Source organism: Anas acuta, chromosome 28 (genome assembly GCF_963932015.1).
Source record: "Anas acuta chromosome 28, bAnaAcu1.1, whole genome shotgun sequence".
Classification (NCBI taxonomy): domain Eukaryota; kingdom Metazoa; phylum Chordata; class Aves; order Anseriformes; family Anatidae; genus Anas; species Anas acuta.
In genome coordinates this window covers 2457461-2477858 of record NC_089006.1, presented here as the reverse complement: position 1 = coordinate 2477858, position 20398 = coordinate 2457461, and the positions used below count along the sequence as shown (strand labels likewise).

General features: G+C 51.5%; 5 protein-coding genes across 5 annotated transcripts; all 5 read left to right on the top strand.

The window, feature by feature from the left end:
• The first annotated feature begins 2673 nt into the window (after nucleotides 1–2673).
• On the top strand, nucleotides 2674–3412 carry LOC137845621 (feather beta keratin-like). The gene has a single exon (XM_068662969.1). It carries the CDS (start codon nucleotides 2691–2693, stop codon nucleotides 2985–2987), a length of 297 nt encoding a protein of 98 aa, XP_068519070.1. The 5' UTR covers nucleotides 2674–2690; the 3' UTR covers nucleotides 2988–3412.
• A 2607-nt stretch (nucleotides 3413–6019) lies between these two features.
• On the top strand, nucleotides 6020–6733 carry LOC137845624 (feather beta keratin-like). The gene has a single exon (XM_068662972.1). The coding sequence runs from the start codon at nucleotides 6037–6039 to the stop codon at nucleotides 6331–6333; it is 297 nt and encodes a 98-aa protein (XP_068519073.1). The 5' UTR covers nucleotides 6020–6036; the 3' UTR covers nucleotides 6334–6733.
• Nucleotides 6734–9598: 2865 nt separating this feature from the next.
• Nucleotides 9599–10793, top strand: LOC137845594 (feather beta keratin-like). Its single transcript, XM_068662940.1, has 2 exons — nucleotides 9599–9726; nucleotides 10043–10793. Exon 2 carries the CDS (start codon nucleotides 10064–10066, stop codon nucleotides 10358–10360), a length of 297 nt encoding a protein of 98 aa, XP_068519041.1. The 5' UTR covers nucleotides 9599–9726; nucleotides 10043–10063; the 3' UTR covers nucleotides 10361–10793.
• A 2793-nt stretch (nucleotides 10794–13586) lies between these two features.
• Nucleotides 13587–14723, top strand: LOC137845604 (feather beta keratin-like). Its single transcript, XM_068662952.1, has 2 exons — nucleotides 13587–13753; nucleotides 14070–14723. The coding sequence occupies exon 2, from the start codon at nucleotides 14091–14093 to the stop codon at nucleotides 14385–14387; it is 297 nt and encodes a 98-aa protein (XP_068519053.1). The 5' UTR covers nucleotides 13587–13753; nucleotides 14070–14090; the 3' UTR covers nucleotides 14388–14723.
• Nucleotides 14724–17652: 2929 nt separating this feature from the next.
• LOC137845600 (feather beta keratin-like) lies at nucleotides 17653–18847 on the top strand. The gene is made up of 2 exons (XM_068662947.1): nucleotides 17653–17780; nucleotides 18097–18847. Exon 2 carries the CDS (start codon nucleotides 18118–18120, stop codon nucleotides 18412–18414), a length of 297 nt encoding a protein of 98 aa, XP_068519048.1. The 5' UTR covers nucleotides 17653–17780; nucleotides 18097–18117; the 3' UTR covers nucleotides 18415–18847.
• Nucleotides 18848–20398: the final 1551 nt, after the last annotated feature.

Here is a 20398-nt window from a genome sequence, read left to right as displayed (position 1 = left end):
CTGCATTATAATCTGTGTCTCCTCATATTCCTTCCCTATTGGGATTCCCAGCCATTCTCTGTAGAGAATGGGCATGTCCTGAATTGTAATATTCTGGTTAGCCACCACATCATCTCTCTGTGCCTACACTAATGTTTCTGAATCACTCAATGAGTCCAGCAGAGCCGCAAAGTCACTGTTTCTGTGTCTGCAACACCGTTCTCCAGCAGCATTCAAGTGAGGGATTTTGGCAAGTCCCTGTCTGACCCTCTCCTACCACAGCAAGGAGAGGAAGAAATCATCCTGGATGCATCTGTTGTGCTTTTCTACTGTTCTGCCCCAACCTGCAAGAGCACCAGCATCAGGGAGGAAAGTAGCATGGTTTGTGTGTGGTTGTTGTGTCCAACTACAACAGGCTCTGGTGATTGCTCTTGCCATGGGGGATGCAGGGGATAATGAGCTCCATAGCCCTACTTCCCATATGCTCTAATCCTCAACAGGAGATTTTTTTGTCTGTGTCACGCACTCCTGCTTGAGGCATAGTGCAGGGCACCTCTCATGCTATCCCCTATGCTGGGGAAATCCTACAACACTTTACACCATAGCTAAAGGCCTGCCTTCCCTGACTGATTGCTTTTTCAGGCAAAGTCCTGAGTCTTGCTGTGTGGGAAGACCCTCAATAAACACCCTCTTTGTTAACATTCCTGAGTCACCCTGGGCTGACAGTGGGAGCATAGTGCTGTGAAGAGCTGATACCGGAGAGGGAAGGCAACAACTGCAGCAGGTGATCAGGGAACGTAGGGAACTGCAGGGAACTGGAGCTTTTGGGCAGAGTAGCATTCTGAAGACCGACTGCTGGGTAGTACTGGCCAGTGGGAAACCACATGTGTGTGTTTGCTGAGATGCATGGGGAGAGGAAATTGAGGGAAACGATTGTTGTGCTTTGTGCTGTGCTGGTGCAGCCTCACATTGAGTACTGTGTTGAGTTTTGGCTGCCACAGTATAAGAAGGTTATAAAACTATTAGAGTGCCCAAAGGAGGGCTACAAGTTGGTGAAAGGTCTCGAGGGAAAGACATATGACCAGTTTTCTCAGTCACCTGTGTTTTTCAGCCTAGAGATTAGGAGACTGAGGGGAGGCCTCCTTGCAGCCTACAGCTTCTTCACGAGGGAAAGTAAAGGTAGGCCCTGTTCACTTCTCTGTGGTGACAGTGGCAGGACCTGAGGAAATGGCATGGATCTGCAAGAAGGGAGGTTCAGGCTGGATGTTAGGAAAAGCTTCTTCACTCTGAGAAGGCAGTCAGCACCGGAACAGGCTCCTCCTGGGAGTGGTCATGGCACTGAGGCTGCCGGCATTCAGGAAGCGTTTGGAAACCACCCTCAGAAATATATTCTGATTGCTTGGTGGTCCTGTGTGGAGATAGAAGTTGTACTTGATGATCCTTGTGGGTCCCTTCTAACTCAGGATATTCTAGGATTCTATGAAGCAGAGGTCGCGATGCATACTTTCCTCTATAGACATCCTGCTGTCATTCTCAGGCCGTGCCAGCTTGTGATGAGTTTTCGTGTTGCATGGGAAGTTTTCCAAGCATTTTGCAGTGGAGGTTATTGAATTAGCACACAGTTTGAAAGCAGAAGTTGCAGGAAGCCTTGAGGAGGAGGAAGGAGGAGTTGTGAAGCCACTACATCACTGCACTGACCTTTGGTAGTGTGAGGGGTGTAGACTTAGCATGTGTTGGAAAGGGGTGTCTCTCCTCAAACGTCCTTCTTCTGTTGACTGGGGACTTCAGGAGGCTGCCCAGCAAAGGAGGGAAGGGCAAAGAACATGTGAATTCCTCCTGTGTGAGATTGCAGACAATCTAAAAGCCAACAGCTTATCCAACCTGACTCGCATGTTCAGACCTAACATAGAATTATTTATTATGTGAAGCATTGGCGATGGCCACTCCCATCATAGAAAGCTGTTTTTAAGTCATACCTTGTGTTTTAGTATGGGAAGGAAATGTGAGTTAAGCATTTTTGAAATCGTCAAAGTAAGGCTCTTTAGGATATGTGGCTGTCATCAAATACTGTAGCTGAATACCCCTCATCACTACTGTATCATTTTCATGTGCTGATGCATCATTTCCAATGGAAATATTTTGGTCTATAATTCTGTCCATTTAAAGGAGTGTGCATGGCCAAATAGGCATGTCATGAAAAGGGTGCATTAATTGGAACAAAAAATAGTGTCCCCATTTACTTTGACTTCACAGTTTTGCATAGAAGATGAGCTTGTTGTGAAACAGATTTAAGCCCAAAAGGTGTCTCTGCGCCTGGGGCAGTCTGGAACAGTATAAAAACCCATCCAACAACAGGCTCCCTCATCCACTTCTCTTGCCTCCTCCTCCTTGGTGAACAAGGTGAGCTGCAAGTGCCTTCTCCGTACTCCCCTCTTCCTCTTCTCCCCTTGGCCTTCTGGCCTCCACCGAGACTCTGGCTCCATGTAGGTTTGGTGTGGGCCTTGCTCCTTGACTCTGCTCCCTCTGTTGCTGTTCTGCTTGTCACTGAGTGTGTTTGCAGAGGCCCTAGGACCCCTCTCTGTCCTCGTCGACTGTGTCCCTGTTCCCCAGACTATGCCTTCTGTCTTGGCCAGCAGGCTGTCAGGCTACTGCTGACATGCTGCATGTGCTTTCCCTACTCTCTCTTCCAGGTGCGCCTCCATCCCGCAGCCATGTCGTGCTATGATCTGTGCCGTCCCTGTGGGCCAACCCCACTTGCCAACAGCTGCAACGAGCCCTGTGTCCGGCAGTGCCAGGACTCCCGTGTGGTGATTGAACCATCTCCCGTGGTAGTGACCCTGCCTGGCCCCATCCTCAGCTCCTTCCCCCAGAACACCGCTGTGGGATCCACCACCTCAGCTGCCGTTGGCAGCATACTGAGTGCTGAGGGAGTGCCCATCTCCTCTGGAGGTTTTGGCCTCTCTGGCTTTGGTGGCCGCTACTATGGCAGGAGGTGCCTGCCCTGCTAAAGCCCATGAGGAAGTCCAGTGAGCGCATTGACCAGGAAGCTCGAAGCCAGTTGCCGAACTGAAGATGGAGCTGCTGGCCAGAGTTTCTAGATGGGCTGAGCACCCTCGTGGCCTTCTGCAGAGCAGAGAGGGAAGCCAGGGTGCCAGCCTGCGCTGTCTGGAAACATGACCAGCAGACATCTTCTTCTTCTCCCACTTTCTTCTGTGCATCATGAGCCGTTGTTGTCTCCTGCTGTCCTATGCCATGGGTTCATCTGGAAGCAAGTCAAAAGTGTCCTGTTTCTTCTGCCTCTTGCCATGTGAGGGAGGAAGACATGCAACCCATTGTGTTGAAGGAGGGTCTGACTGGCAGCTGTCCTTGTGGCAGCATGTACCGGATTCTTTCCACCATGTGCTGCTTTGATTCCTTCTTCAGACTCATTAAAGTTTACACTGCATTGTAATCTGTGTGTCGTCATGTTCCTTTTCTTTATGGATGCCCAGTGAAGCTGTTCAGGGAGAAATGTGATGTCTTGGAGTGGAAAAGCATGGGTGAATATGGCCCTAATATGGACCTCCTTCATGTCTGGAGTAGTTAGCTAGCCTGAAGAAAGATGGTCATTAGTGGAGATATGGAGAGGTGGAAGGGTGTCTGGTGTTTTAAAGCTAAAATGAGAGTGTCCAATATGTAACCCAAGAGATTTGTCACCAACATGGGAGGTTTGCTGCTGTCTTCCAATTTATGAGGCAAACCTTTGAATTTCTGGAAGGTATGTTTGTGAAGGCCAGTGCCCAACTGGATGAAGCTCTGATGTTATATTACAGCTCTAAATATTTTGTTCTGCCCATCTCTCCCCATGCATATCTGCCAAAGCCTCAGATTGGAAAGAGCCCTGAAGAAGGTAAAGGGAGAAGTGGAAGCTAGGGCAGTCTATTAGAGGATGATGTGAGCTCCTATTTTTGGGTTTAAGTCCCTCCCTCCTCTGCTCTTTTTCTCTGTGGGCAATCCCTTGCTCCAGGCCCTCCAGTCCTCACTGAGGTTGAGTAGGAAGCTTCTCTTTTGCTCTACCCTCTGGAGGACAGTATAATTTTGCACCAGATGGGTATATTCTCTTAAAGACAGAAACCACCCAAAAGATCCATGCATCTGTCCTTGATGGGAGACCCTCTAAAATGCACTTTGCTCTATGTTTTTAAGGCATCCTGTTCCATCTCCAGAATACAGGAGTTGTTAAAAGATACAACTGGGGATAGAAGTCAACATCCTCAGTATGCCGTCTGAGAGTAGTGTGTTACAAGATGCTTGAGGTCTTGTATAGACCCTCCGTATGTGATTCTGCATTGGGGACTATGGAGAGATGATAGAAAAATGCATTTTTGCATGCAATGTCTTTCTTGTGGAGAGTTTTTAATGGAAGCAGCATGTATGGGAAACTGGTGCCCTGTATAGTTTAAAGATGATTAAAATTCCTTTGTGTATGGAGATCCTTATTTTCCGTGCAGCAATGCTGTGTTGCAGTCACACTGTGGATTTATTCTGCATGCAGATTTGCCTAGATGAACATGCCCTGTCACCTTAAAAGCTCCTTTCATCTTCTTAAATGAGGAATTTGGTTGGGCCTCTGTGATTAGAGAGTTGCCTATGTCTGGTGGAGTCCCAGCCTCACTGGGGAAGGCATTCTGTCCACCCCGTGGGATGAGGTCGTGAGCTGTGTACATGTATGTTTAATATCCCAAGCTGGGCTGTTGTTCCCCCAAGAAATGTGCTGCCTCAGGAAAGCACAGGGTGTGGCTTGGTGTTGCCCCCTCGGCACATATCCGCAGGGAGGTCCTGATACCTGCTGCTTACCCAGATGCCCTCGGTGGACCTCCCAGACCTCCCTTGTTTCTGGGCAGGGTTGTGTGTAGCATGGAAATGTTGCCGTGTGTTTTTGTTAGGGTGGTTTCTTCAAGAAAGCAGCATATCTAGATAATACTGACTTTGGAAAAGCAAAATCATTCTTTCTGAAGCATGCTTGCTCTGGTTATTGGGGACTTACAGACAACAGTGAAGGAGGTGAGAAAGCAAAACAGCCAGGATAACTGGACTGTGCAATGCCAGATGAAAAGGAGAGTAAAAAACACCTGACAGCACTGTCATCCTGCTGTAAAAATAATGCCTACAAAAGCTTTAAAAGCCTTGGAGGCACAGAGAGCAACAGATTTGACCAGTCCTTGGATCTGCTCTCTAATCAAATGAAAATATTAGAAGAAAAAAAAACAAAAGCAAACAACAAACAAACAAAACAACAACAACAAAATCAAAAAGCACCAACAAAATAATGCCACATTCATAACAACAGTCTAATATGCCTAAGAAGGGGAAAATGCTGATGTCAACTAAAAACATGGCAAAACTCCTCTAACGTGGTTGAAACATCTGCCTGATTTTAACTATAATTTCCAATGGAAATATTGGCCTATAATACTGGAACTTGAAAGGAGACAGCATGATGGAATGGACATGACATGAAACAGCAGAATGAAAAGGGAGCATTGCAGGGAAAATAAACAACGAGCCAATTTACTTAATTTGGAAGCTCAGCATAAAATACGAGCTTGTTAGTAAACACATTAAAAGTGCAAATGGTCCCTCTGTGCCTAAGGCAGTCTGGAACAGTATAAAAACAAATCCAATGTTAAGCTCCCTCATTCACTTCTCTTGCCTTCTTCCTTGGCGAACAAGGTGAGCTGCAAGTGCCTTCTCCTCACTCCCCTCTTGCTCTTCTCCCCTTGGCCTTCTTGCCTTAAAAAACTCTTTGCCTTTGTAAAGCTCTTGCTGTGGCCCTTCATCCTTGACACTCCTCGCTCCATTGTTGACCTGCTAGACACTGAGAGGGGAGGTGGCAGGAGGTCTTGGACTGTCTTTGCAGGGGCCCTTCGGCCCTTCTCTGTCCTCGATCTGGACTCAAGCCTATCCCTGCTCCCCAGACTGTGCCTTCTGTCTTGGCCAGCAGGCTGTCAGGCTGCTGCTGACATGCTGCGGTGCTTTCCCTGCCCTCTCTCCCAGGTACGCCTCCATCCCACAGCCATGTCGTGCTACGATCTGTGCCGTCCCTGTGGGCCAACCCCACTTGCCAACAGCTGCAACGAGCCCTGTGTCCGGCAGTGCCAGGACTCCCGTGTGGTGATCCAGCCCTCTCCCGTGGTGGTGACCCTGCCCGGCCCCATCCTCAGCTCCTTCCCCCAGAACACCGCTGTGGGATCCACCACCTCAGCTGCCGTTGGTAGCATCCTGAGTGAGGAGGGAGTGCCCATCTCCTCCGGGGGCTTTGGCCTCTCTGGCTTTGGTGGCCGCTACAGCGGCAGAAGGTGCCTGCCCTGCTAAAGCCCACGAGGATGTCCAGTGAGAGCATCGACCACGAAGCCCGAAGCCCTGTGCCGGACTGAGGACGAAGCTGCTGGCCAGAGTTTCCAGAGGGCCTGAGTACCCTCGTGGCCTCCTGCAGAGCAGAGAGGGAAGCCAGGGTGCCAGCCTGCGCTGTCTGGAAACACGGCCAGCAGACATCTTCTTCTTGTGCTTTCTTCTCTTCAGCATGAGTCCTTGTTGTCTCATCCTGTCCTGTGCCATGAGTTCATCTGGAAGCAAGTCAAGAGCATCATCTTTGTTCTTCCTCTCACCATGTGAGGCAGGAAGACGTGCTTCCCATTGTGGTGAAGGGGGTCTGACTGGCAGCTGTCCTTGTGGCAGCATGGGCTGGATCCTTTCCTCCATGTGCTGCTTTGATTCCTTCTTCAGACTCATTAAAGTTTTTGCTTCAAATTAATCTGAGTCTCCTTATGTTCCTTTTCTATTGCGATGTTCCGTGAAGATGTACAGAGAGAAATGTGATGTCTTGGAGTGGAAAAACATGGGTGGATATGGTCCTAATGTGGATCTCCTTCATGCCTGTAGGAGATGAGTACCCTTAAGGAATTTGGTCTTTGTAGGAGTGACTGATAGGTGTGGTATTGGCAAGGTCTTAGAAGGATGTCCAGGAGCTCCCGCTCTCTAATTGTCGTATCACCAACAACCAAGGTTTGATCCTGTCTCCCCGTTGATGAAGCAAACCTTTGAATTGCTGGAAGGTATGTTTGTGCAGGCCAATGCCCAACTGGATGAAGCGCTGATGGTATATTAGCACTCTAAACATTTTGTATTGCCCATCCCTCCTCCAAGCACACCTGCCAAAGCCACAAAGAGGAGGGAGTCCCAAAGAAGTCAAAGGGATAGGTGGCAGCCAGGACAGCTTTTAGAGGGTGATGTGAGGCCCCTTTAAATCTGGGCAGGACGCAGATAAATTCAGCCTTGGTGTGTATAATGGCGACGGAATGTGAATGGCGATGCAAAGATTGTTTTCTCTCCTCTGAAAGGGCTTATGCAGAATCTTTCAGTTGTCCTGAAAACACTGCAGAGGACAGGAATAGCGCAGGACAAGTATCGTCTTCCCCACTGGAGCATTCCTGTGGTGAAAAGTGTAATGTCTTTCAGGGTATTACGTGTGCATCACTGTGTCCTGAAGCCAAGTGGGTCTGGAGAAGCCCTGCAGGACCCCTCCAAAAATCCCATTCTGATGCTGTGCAGGCTAGGCTGTGCCTGGGTTGGTCCCAAGCCAATGATTGCTTTGTCCCTCCACCCTGGCCTCAAGCTGGGGAGACCGAGGTTGTGGCACACCAACAGCTCTGTTCTCAGTCCCCCCTTCCCATACTCTTGTCCTCCACAGGCAGTGCTGTGCTCCTGCCACTCTGATCCTGCCTCAGGCAGAGTTAGGGGCACGTCTGGTGCCCTTGCTCATCTGGCTGCCCTTGTGAGGACTCCCGGAGCATGCGTGCTGCTGAGCAGGGTGGGTGGGGTGTCCTGGGGAAATCCTACCAAATATGTGCTTGTGCCTGCTGTGCAGGCACAGAGATGTGTATCAATTACTCAGCATGTGCTTTTGTTATTGAAGCTCTTGTAGTGGGTTTATGTGACAAGGTTGTGGTAGCAGTGGCCCACAGGGGTGGCTTCTGCGAGAAGAATCTAGAAGACGCCCCATTTTAGGTAAGGGCCCACTGCTGGCCAGAGTAGATCCAATAAGCAACGCTGTTTGCACCTCTCTGTGAGCATAATTAAGACAGGGACACACACAAAAAAAAGGTGCTGCTACACAGCATCTGGGGGAGTGAGTCGTGAGAAAGAGCCTTGCAGGCGCCATGGTCAGTGAAGAAGGAGGGGGAGAGGTGCTCCAGGTGCTGGAGCCCAAGTTCCCTTACGGCCTATGGTGTGGACCGTGGCGAAGAAGGCTGTCCCTCTGCAGCCCATGGCGTACCACGGTGAAGCAGGGTTCCATGCTGCAGCCGGTGGAGGAGACCACGGTGGAGCAGGTGGACCTGCACTGAAGGAGGCTGCGGGCTGTGGAGGACCCCTGCCGGACCCAGATTCCGGGCCAGACCTGTGGCCTGTGGAGAGGAGCCTATGTAAGAGCAGGTGACCTGGCAGGAGCTGTTGCCTGTGGGGGACTCATTTTGGAGCAGTTTGCTCCTGATGGATTGACCCTGTGGTACGGACCCATATCTGGAGCAGTTCTTGAAGAGCTGCTGCCTGTGGGAGGTCCACGCACAATCAGTTCAGGAAGGACTGCATCCTGTGGGAGGGACCCCAACGTGCAGGTTACGAGAGTGACTGTGAAGGAGCGGCAGAGACAAATGATATAGACTGACCACAACACCCGATCCCCCATTCCCCTGGGCCGCTCGAGGGGAGGAGGTTGAAGAGGCCAGATGGGAGGAAAGCATGTTTGTTTTCTTTTCTTTGTTTCTCACTCCTCTAGCTTGTTAGTAATAGGCAATAAATAGTAATAGGCAATAAATCTTACTATCTCCCTATGTTGAGGCTGCTTTGCCCATCACAATAATTACTGAGCGATCTCCCTGTCATTATCTCAAACCTTGAGCCCTTTTTATCCTATTTTCTCCACCTCTCCCTTTGGGGAGGGGGAGTGAAGGAGCGGTTGTTGTGGAGCTCGGCCGCCCACCCAAGTAAAACAACCACAGCTCTCCAACAGAAACTCTTGGGAGGGCAGCAGCCTTCATTCCCGATTCTTGGAGTTAAGAGGTGTAAAGAAGGAAGGTACGAAGGGGAGAAGTACGATTACAAAAGAAGAGCCAGGCACATTTCTCCCAAGAGCAATTGTTAATCTGAGGGAGTCTAAAACCAAGATTAGAGGTGCCCTGCCTAGAAATACAATGACTAAAAGAACCTGAGTAAGCACTGCGTTAAGGAGGGAGATTGATAATGCTGACGACCCTCACACCTGGAAGTCCATCCTGAAACTTCAAGGCTAGGGAGGAGATGTACACCAGAAATCAGGATGAGTGTTGGAGCAAGGCTCCAGGGAGTAAGAGGCTCCCATTCCCTAAAGAGGTAGGACAATCCGCATCATTGTCTTCATCATCTCTTTGTGCTGATGTGTATTTTTGCCCGGAAACATTCTGGCCTCTAATCCTGTGACTTGAAAGAAGCCAGCGTGGCAGAATGGCTATGACATGAGCAAGGAAATGAAAAGGGAGCATTGCAGGGAACAAATAAATGCCAGAGATTCTTAAATTGCAATATTTTGCATGTGAGATGAGCTTGCTAGTAAAAACATTACTTGTGCAAATGGTGCCTCTGGGCCTGGGGCAGTCTGGAACAGTATAAAAACTCATTCAACAGCAAGCTGCCTCATCCACTTCTCTTGCCTCCTCCTCCTTGGTGAACAAGGTGAGCTGCAAGTGCCTTCTCCGTACTCCTCTCTTCCTCTTCTCCCCTTGGCCTTCTGGCCTCCACCGAGGCTCTGGCTCCGTGTACGTTTGGTGTGGGCCTTGCTCCTTGACTCTGCTCCCTCTGTTGCTGTTCTGCTTGTCACTGAGGGGGAAGGTGGGAGGAGGTCTAGGACGGTCTTTGCAGGGGCCCTGGGACTTCTCTCTGTCCTCGTCGACCGTGTCCCTGTTCCCCAGACTATGCCTTCTGTCTTGGCCAGCAGGCTGTCAGGCTACTGCTGACATGCTGCGTGTGCTTTCCCTACTCTCTCTCCCAGGTGCGCCTCCATCCCGCAGCCATGTCGTGCTACGATCTGTGCCGTCCCTGTGGGCCAACCCCACTTGCCAACAGCTGCAACGAGCCCTGTGTCCGGCAGTGCCAGGACTCCCGTGTGGTGATCCAGCCCTCTCCCGTGGTGGTGACCCTGCCCGGCCCCATCCTCAGCTCCTTCCCCCAGAACACCGCTGTGGGATCCACCACCTCAGCTGCCGTTGGTAGCATCCTGAGTGAGGAGGGAGTGCCCATCTCCTCCGGGGGCTTTGGCCTCTCTGGCTTTGGTGGCCGCTACAGCGGCAGAAGGTGCCTGCCCTGCTAAAGCCCACGAGGATGTCCAGTGAGAGCATCGACCACGAAGCCCGAAGCCCGGTGCCGGACTGAGGACGAAGCTGCTGGCCAGAGTTTCCAGAGGGCCTGAGTACCCTCGTGGCCTCCTGCAGAGCAGAGAGGGAAGCCAGGGTGCCAGCCTGCGCTGTCTGGAAACACGGCCAGCAGACATCTTCTTCTTGTGCTTTCTTCTCTTCAGCATGAGTCCTTGTTGTCTCATCCTGTCCTGTGCCATGAGTTCATCTGGAAGCAAGTCAAGAGCATCATCTTTGTTCTTCCTCTCACCATGTGAGGCAGGAAGATGTGCTTCCCATTGTGGTGAAGGGGGTCTGACTGACAGCTGTCCTTGTGGCAGCATGGGCTGGATCCTTTCCTCCATGTGCTGCTTTGATTCCTTCTTCAGACTCATTAAAGTTTTTGCTTCAAATTAATCTGAGTCTCCTTATGTTCCTTTTCTATTGCGATGTTCCGTGAAGATGTACAGGGAGAAATGTGATGTCTTGGAGTGGAAAAACGTGGGTAGATATGGTCCTAATGTGGATCTCCTTCATGCCTGTAGGAGATGAGTACCCTTAAGGAATTTGGTCTTTGTAGGAGTGACTGAGAGGTGTGGTATTGGCAAGGTCTTAGAAGGATGTCCAGGAGTTCCCGCTCTCTAATTGTCGTATCACCAACAACCAAGGTTTGATCCTGTCTCCCCGTTGATGAAGCAAACCTTTGAATTGCTGGAAGGTATGTTTGTGCAGGCCAATGCCCAACTGGATGAAGCGCTGATGGTATATTAGCACTCTAAACGTTTTGTATTGCCCATCCCTCCTCCAAGCACACCTGCCAAAGCCACAAAGAGGAGGGAGTCCCAAAGAAGTCAAAGGGATAGGTGGCAGCCAGGACAGCTTTTAGAGGGTGATGTGAGGCCCCTTTAAATCTGGGCAGGACGCAGATAAATTCAGCCTTGGTGTGTATAATGGCGACGGAATGTGAATGGCGATGCAAAGATTGTTTTCTCTCCTCTGAAAGGGCTTATGCAGAATCTTTCAGTTGTCCTGAAAACACTGCAGAGGACAGGAATAGCGCAGGACAAGTACCGTCTTCCCCACTGGAGCATTCCTGTGGTGAAAAGTGTAATGTCTTTCAGGGTATTACGTGTGCATCACTGTGTCCTGAAGCCAAGTGGGTCTGGAGAAGCCCTGCAGGACCCCTCCAAAAATCCCATTCTGATGCTGTGCAGGCTAGGCTGTGCCTGGGTTGGTCCCAAGCCAATGATTGCTTTGTCCCTCCACCCTGGCCTCAAGCTGGGGAGACCGAGGTTGTGGCACACCAACAGCTCTGTTCTCAGTCCCCCCTTCCCATACTCTTGTCCTCCACAGGCAGTGCTGTGCTCCTGCCACTCTGATCCTGCCTCAGGCAGAATTAGGGGCACGTCTGGTGCCCTTGCTCATCTGGCTGCCCTTGTGAGGACTCCCGGAGCATGCGTGCTGCTGAGCAGGGTGGGTGGGGTGTCCTGGGGAAATCCTACCAAATATGTGCTTGTGCCTGCTGTGCAGGCACAGAGATGTGTATCAATTACTCAGCATGTGCTTTTGTTATTGAAGCTCTTGTAGTGGGTTTATGTGACAAGGTTGTGGTAGCAGTGGCCCACAGGGGTGGCTTCTGCGAGAAGAATCTAGAAGACGCCCCATTTTAGGTAAGGGCCCACTGCTGGCCAGAGTAGATCCAATAAGCAACGCTGTTTGCACCTCTCTGTGAGCATAATTAAGACAGGGACACACACAAAAAAAAGGTGCTGCTACACAGCATCTGGGGGAGTGAGTCGTGAGAAAGAGCCTTGCAGGCGCCATGGTCGGTGAAGAAGGAGGGGGAGAGGTGCTCCAGGTGCTGGAGCCCAAGTTCCCTTACGGCCTATGGTGTGGACCGTGGCGAAGAAGGCTGTCCCTCTGCAGCCCATGGCGTACCACGGTGAAGCAGGGTTCCATGCTGCAGCCGGTGGAGGAGACCACGGTGGAGCAGGTGGACCTGCACTGAAGGAGGCTGCGGGCTGTGGAGGACCCCTGCCGGACCCAGATTCCGGGCCAGACCTGTGGCCTGTGGAGAGGAGCCTATGTAAGAGCAGGTGACCTGGCAGGAGCTGTTGCCTGTGGGGGACTCATTTTGGAGCAGTTTGCTCCTGATGGATTGACCCTGTGGTACGGACCCATATCTGGAGCAGTTCTTGAAGAGCTGCTGCCTGTGGGAGGTCCACGTACAATCAGTTCAGGAAGGACTGCATCCTGTGGGAGGGACCCCAACGTGCAGGTTACGAGAGTGACTGTGAAGGAGCGGCAGAGACAAATGATATAGACTGACCACAACACCCGATCCCCCATTCCCCTGGGCCGCTCGAGGGGAGGAGGTTGAAGAGGCCAGATGGGAGGAAAGCATGTTTGTTTTCTTTTCTTTGTTTCTCACTCCTCTAGCTTGTTAGTAATAGGCAATAAATAGTAATAGGCAATAAATCTTACTATCTCCCTATGTTGAGGCTGCTTTGCCCATCACAATAATTATTGAGCGATCTCCCTGTCGTTATCTCAAACCTTGAGCCCTTTTTATCCTATTTTCTCCACCTCTCCCTTTGGGGAGGGGGAGTGAAGGAGCGGTTGTTGTGGAGCTCGGCCGCCCACCCAAGTAAAACAACCACAGCTCTCCAACAGAAACTCTTGGGAGGGCAGCAGCCTTCATTCCCGATTCTTGGAGTTAAGAGGTGTAAAGAAGGAAGGTACGAAGGGGAGAAGTACGATTACAAAAGAAGAGCCAGGCACATTTCTCCCAAGAGCAATTGTTAATCTGAGGGAGTCTAAAACCAAGATTAGAGGTGCCCTGCCTAGAAATACAATGACTAAAAGAACCTGAGTAAGCACTGCGTTAAGGAGGGAGATTGATAATGCTGACGACCCTCACACCTGGAAGTCCATCCTGAAACTTCAAGGCTAGGGAGGAGATGTACACCAGAAATCAGGATGAGTGTTGGAGCAAGGCTCCAGGGAGTAAGAGGCTCCCATTCCCTAAAGAGGTAGGACAATCCGCATCATTGTCTTCATCATCTCTTTGTGCTGATGTGTATTTTTGCCCGGAAACATTCTGGCCTCTAATCCTGTGACTTGAAAGAAGCCAGCGTGGCAGAATGGCTATGACATGAGCAAGGAAATGAAAAGGGAGCATTGCAGGGAACAAATAAATGCCAGAGATTCTTAAATTGCAATATTTTGCATGTGAGATGAGCTTGCTAGTAAAAACATTACTTGTGCAAATGGTGCCTCTGGGCCTGGGGCAGTCTGGAACAGTATAAAAACTCATTCAACAGCAAGCTGCCTCATCCACTTCTCTTGCCTCCTCCTCCTTGGTGAACAAGGTGAGCTGCAAGTGCCTTCTCCGTACTCCCCTCTTCCTCTTCTCCCCTTGGCCTTCTGGCCTCCACCGAGGCTCTGGCTCCGTGTACGTTTGGTGTGGGCCTTGCTCCTTGACTCTGCTCCCTCTGTTGCTGTTCTGCTTGTCACTGAGGGGGAAGGTGGGAGGAGGTCTAGGACGGTCTTTGCAGGGGCCCTGGGACTTCTCTCTGTCCTCGTCGACCGTGTCCCTGTTCCCCAGACTATGCCTTCTGTCTTGGCCAGCAGGCTGTCAGGCTACTGCTGACATGCTGCGTGTGCTTTCCCTACTCTCTCTCCCAGGTGCGCCTCCATCCCGCAGCCATGTCGTGCTACGATCTGTGCCGTCCCTGTGGGCCAACCCCACTTGCCAACAGCTGCAACGAGCCCTGTGTCCGGCAGTGCCAGGACTCCCGTGTGGTGATCCAGCCCTCTCCCGTGGTGGTGACCCTGCCCGGCCCCATCCTCAGCTCCTTCCCCCAGAACACCGCTGTGGGATCCACCACCTCAGCTGCCGTTGGTAGCATCCTGAGTGAGGAGGGAGTGCCCATCTCCTCCGGGGGCTTTGGCCTCTCTGGCTTTGGTGGCCGCTACAGCGGCAGAAGGTGCCTGCCCTGCTAAAGCCCACGAGGATGTCCAGTGAGAGCATCGACCACGAAGCCCGAAGCCCGGTGCCGGACTGAGGACGAAGCTGCTGGCCAGAGTTTCCAGAGGGCCTGAGTACCCTCGTGGCCTCCTGCAGAGCAGAGAGGGAAGCCAGGGTGCCAGCCTGCGCTGTCTGGAAACACGGCCAGCAGACATCTTCTTCTTGTGCTTTCTTCTCTTCAGCATGAGTCCTTGTTGTCTCATCCTGTCCTGTGCCATGAGTTCATCTGGAAGCAAGTCAAGAGCATCATCTTTGTTCTTCCTCTCACCATGTGAGGCAGGAAGATGTGCTTCCCATTGTGGTGAAGGGGGTCTGACTGGCAGCTGTCCTTGTGGCAGCATGGGCTGGATCCTTTCCTCCATGTGCTGCTTTGATTCCTTCTTCAGACTCATTAAAGTTTTTGCTTCAAATTAATCTGAGTCTCCTTATGTTCCTTTTCTATTGCGATGTTCCGTGAAGATGTACAGGGAGAAATGTGATGTCTTGGAGTGGAAAAACGTGGGTAGATATGGTCCTAATGTGGATCTCCTTCATGCCTGTAGGAGATGAGTACCCTTAAGGAATTTGGTCTTTGTAGGAGTGACTGAGAGGTGTGGTATTGGCAAGGTCTTAGAAGGATGTCCAGGAGTTCCCGCTCTCTAATTGTCGTATCACCAACAACCAAGGTTTGATCCTGTCTCCCCGTTGATGAAGCAAACCTTTGAATTGCTGGAAGGTATGTTTGTGCAGGCCAATGCCCAACTGGATGAAGCGCTGATGGTATATTAGCACTCTAAACGTTTTGTATTGCCCATCCCTCCTCCAAGCACACCTGCCAAAGCCACAAAGAGGAGGGAGTCCCAAAGAAGTCAAAGGGATAGGTGGCAGCCAGGACAGCTTTTAGAGGGTGATGTGAGGCCCCTTTAAATCTGGGCAGGACGCAGATAAATTCAGCCTTGGTGTGTATAATGGCGACGGAATGTGAATGGCGATGCAAAGATTGTTTTCTCTCCTCTGAAAGGGCTTATGCAGAATCTTTCAGTTGTCCTGAAAACACTGCAGAGGACAGGAATAGCGCAGGACAAGTACCGTCTTCCCCACTGGAGCATTCCTGTGGTGAAAAGTGTAATGTCTTTCAGGGTATTACGTGTGCATCACTGTGTCCTGAAGCCAAGTGGGTCTGGAGAAGCCCTGCAGGACCCCTCCAAAAATCCCATTCTGATGCTGTGCAGGCTAGGCTGTGCCTGGGTTGGTCCCAAGCCAATGATTGCTTTGTCCCTCCACCCTGGCCTCAAGCTGGGGAGACCGAGGTTGTGGCACACCAACAGCTCTGTTCTCAGTCCCCCCTTCCCATACTCTTGTCCTCCACAGGCAGTGCTGTGCTCCTGCCACTCTGATCCTGCCTCAGGCAGAGTTAGGGGCACGTCTGGTGCCCTTGCTCATCTGGCTGCCCTTGTGAGGACTCCCGGAGCATGCGTGCTGCTGAGCAGGGTGGGTGGGGTGTCCTGGGGAAATCCTACCAAATATGTGCTTGTGCCTGCTGTGCAGGCACAGAGATGTGTATCAATTACTCAGCATGTGCTTTTGTTATTGAAGCTCTTGTAGTGGGTTTATGTGACAAGGTTGTGGTAGCAGTGGCCCACAGGGGTGGCTTCTGCGAGAAGAATCTAGAAGACGCCCCATTTTAGGTAAGGGCCCACTGCTGGCCAGAGTAGATCCAATAAGCAACGCTGTTTGCACCTCTCTGTGAGCATAATTAAGACAGGGACACACACAAAAAAAAGGTGCTGCTACACAGCATCTGGGGGAGTGAGTCGTGAGAAAGAGCCTTGCAGGCGCCATGGTCAGTGAAGAAGGAGGGGGAGAGGTGCTCCAGGTGCTGGAGCCCAAGTTCCCTTATGGCCTATGGTGTGGACCGTGGCGAAGAAGGCTGTCCCTCTGCAGCCCATGGCGTACCACGGTGAAGCAGGGTTCCATGCTGCAGCCGGTGGAGGAGACCACGGTGGAGCAGGTGGACCTGCACTGAAGGAGGCTGCGGGCTGTGGAGGACCCCTGCCGGACCCAGATTCCGGGCCAGACCTGTGGCCTGTGGAGAGGAGCCTATGTAAGAGCAGGTGACCTGGCAGGAGCTGTTGCCTGTGGGGGACTCATTTTGGAGCAGTTTGCTCCTGATGGATTGACCCTGTGGTACGGACCCATATCTGGAGCAGTTCTTGAAGAGCTGCTGCCTGTGGGAGGTCCACGCACAATCAGTTCAGGAAGGACTGCATCCTGTGGGAGGGACCCCAACGTGCAGGTTACGAGAGTGACTGTGAAGGAGCGGCAGAGACAAATGATATAGACTGACCACAACACCCGATCCCCCATTCCCCTGGGCCGCTCGAGGGGAGGAGGTTGAAGAGGCCAGATGGGAGGAAAGCATGTTTGTTTTCTTTTCTTTGTTTCTCACTCCTCTAGCTTGTTAGTAATAGGCAATAAATAGTAATAGGCAATAAATCTTACTATCTCCCTATGTTGAGGCTGCTTTGCCCATCACAATAATTATTGAGCGATCTCCCTGTCGTTATCTCAAACCTTGAGCCCTTTTTATCCTATTTTCTCCACCTCTCCCTTTGAGGAGGGGGAGTGAAGGAGCGGTTGTTGTGGAGCTCGGCCACCCACCCAAGTAAAACAACCACAGCTCTCCAACAGAAACTCTTGGGAGGGCAGCAGCCTTCATTCCCGATTCTTGGAGTTAAGAGGTGTAAAGAAGGAAGGTACGAAGGGGAGAAGTACGATTACAAAAGAAGAGCCAGGCACATTTCTCCCAAGAGCAATTGTTAATCTGAGGGAGTCTAAAACCAAGATTAGAGGTGCCCTGCCTAGAAATACAATGACTAAAAGAACCTGAGTAAGCACTGCGTTAAGGAGGGAGATTGATAATGCTGACGACCCTCACACCTGGAAGTCCATCCTGAAACTTCAAGGCTAGGGAGGAGATGTACACCAGAAATCAGGATGAGTGTTGGAGCAAGGCTCCAGGGAGTAAGAGGCTCCCATTCCCTAAAGAGGTAGGACAATCCGCATCATTGTCTTCATCATCTCTTTGTGCTGATGTGTATTTTTGCCCGGAAACATTCTGGCCTCTAATCCTGTGACTTGAAAGAAGCCAGCGTGGCAGAATGGCTATGACATGAGCAAGGAAATGAAAAGGGAGCATTGCAGGGAACAAATAAATGCCAGAGATTCTTAAATTGCAATATTTTGCATGTGAGATGAGCTTGCTAGTAAAAACATTACTTGTGCAAATGGTGCCTCTGGGCCTGGGGCAGTCTGGAACAGTATAAAAACTCATTCAACAGCAAGCTGCCTCATCCACTTCTCTTGCCTCCTCCTCCTTGGTGAACAAGGTGAGCTGCAAGTGCCTTCTCCGTACTCCTCTCTTCCTCTTCTCCCCTTGGCCTTCTGGCCTCCACCGAGGCTCTGGCTCCGTGTACGTTTGGTGTGGGCCTTGCTCCTTGACTCTGCTCCCTCTGTTGCTGTTCTGCTTGTCACTGAGGGGGAAGGTGGGAGGAGGTCTAGGACGGTCTTTGCAGGGGCCCTGGGACTTCTCTCTGTCCTCGTCGACCATGTCCCTGTTCCCCAGACTATGCCTTCTGTCTTGGCCAGCAGGCTGTCAGGCTACTGCTGACATGCTGCGTGTGCTTTCCCTACTCTCTCTCCCAGGTGCGCCTCCATCCCGCAGCCATGTCGTGCTACGATCTGTGCCGTCCCTGTGGGCCAACCCCACTTGCCAACAGCTGCAACGAGCCCTGTGTCCGGCAGTGCCAGGACTCCCGTGTGGTGATCCAGCCCTCTCCCGTGGTGGTGACCCTGCCCGGCCCCATCCTCAGCTCCTTCCCCCAGAACACCGCTGTGGGATCCACCACCTCAGCTGCCGTTGGTAGCATCCTGAGTGAGGAGGGAGTGCCCATCTCCTCCGGGGGCTTTGGCCTCTCTGGCTTTGGTGGCCGCTACAGCGGCAGAAGGTGCCTGCCCTGCTAAAGCCCACGAGGATGTCCAGTGAGAGCATCGACCACGAAGCCCGAAGCCCGGTGCCGGACTGAGGACGAAGCTGCTGGCCAGAGTTTCCAGAGGGCCTGAGTACCCTCGTGGCCTCCTGCAGAGCAGAGAGGGAAGCCAGGGTGCCAGCCTGCGCTGTCTGGAAACACGGCCAGCAGACATCTTCTTCTTGTGCTTTCTTCTCTTCAGCATGAGTCCTTGTTGTCTCATCCTGTCCTGTGCCATGAGTTCATCTGGAAGCAAGTCAAGAGCATCATCTTTGTTCTTCCTCTCACCATGTGAGGCAGGAAGATGTGCTTCCCATTGTGGTGAAGGGGGTCTGACTGACAGCTGTCCTTGTGGCAGCATGGGCTGGATCCTTTCCTCCATGTGCTGCTTTGATTCCTTCTTCAGACTCATTAAAGTTTTTGCTTCAAATTAATCTGAGTCTCCTTATGTTCCTTTTCTATTGCGATGTTCCGTGAAGATGTACAGGGAGAAATGTGATGTCTTGGAGTGGAAAAACGTGGGTAGATATGGTCCTAATGTGGATCTCCTTCATGCCTGTAGGAGATGAGTACCCTTAAGGAATTTGGTCTTTGTAGGAGTGACTGAGAGGTGTGGTATTGGCAAGGTCTTAGAAGGATGTCCAGGAGTTCCCGCTCTCTAATTGTCGTATCACCAACAACCAAGGTTTGATCCTGTCTCCCCGTTGATGAAGCAAACCTTTGAATTGCTGGAAGGTATGTTTGTGCAGGCCAATGCCCAACTGGATGAAGCGCTGATGGTATATTAGCACTCTAAACGTTTTGTATTGCCCATCCCTCCTCCAAGCACACCTGCCAAAGCCACAAAGAGGAGGGAGTCCCAAAGAAGTCAAAGGGATAGGTGGCAGCCAGGACAGCTTTTAGAGGGTGATGTGAGGCCCCTTTAAATCTGGGCAGGACGCAGATAAATTCAGCCTTGGTGTGTATAATGGCGACGGAATGTGAATGGCGATGCAAAGATTGTTTTCTCTCCTCTGAAAGGGCTTATGCAGAATCTTTCAGTTGTCCTGAAAACACTGCAGAGGACAGGAATAGCGCAGGACAAGTATCGTCTTCCCCACTGGAGCATTCCTGTGGTGAAAAGTGTAATGTCTTTCAGGGTATTACGTGTGCATCACTGTGTCCTGAAGCCAAGTGGGTCTGGAGAAGCCCTGCAGGACCCCTCCAAAAATCCCATTCTGATGCTGTGCAGGCTAGGCTGTGCCTGGGTTGGTCCCAAGCCAATGATTGCTTTGTCCCTCCACCCTGGCCTCAAGCTGGGGAGACCGAGGTTGTGGCACACCAACAGCTCTGTTCTCAGTCCCCCCTTCCCATACTCTTGTCCTCCACAGGCAGTGCTGTGCTCCTGCCACTCTGATCCTGCCTCAGGCAGAGTTAGGGGCACGTCTGGTGCCCTTGCTCATCTGGCTGCCCTTGTGAGGACTCCCGGAGCATGCGTGCTGCTGAGCAGGGTGGGTGGGGTGTCCTGGGGAAATCCTACCAAATATGTGCTTGTGCCTGCTGTGCAGGCACAGAGATGTGTATCAATTACTCAGCATGTGCTTTTGTTATTGAAGCTCTTGTAGTGGGTTTATGTGACAAGGTTGTGGTAGCAGTGGCCCACAGGGGTGGCTTCTGCGAGAAGAATCTAGAAGACGCCCCATTTTAGGTAAGGGCCCACTGCTGGCCAGAGTAGATCCAATAAGCAACGCTGTTTGCACCTCTCTGTGAGCATAATTAAGACAGGGACACACACAAAAAAAAGGTGCTGCTACACAGCATCTGGGGGAGTGAGTCGTGAGAAAGAGCCTTGCAGGCGCCATGGTCAGTGAAGAAGGAGGGGGAGAGGTGCTCCAGGTGCTGGAGCCCAAGTTCCCTTACGGCCTATGGTGTGGACCGTGGCGAAGAAGGCTGTCCCTCTGCAGCCCATGGCGTACCACGGTGAAGCAGGGTTCCATGCT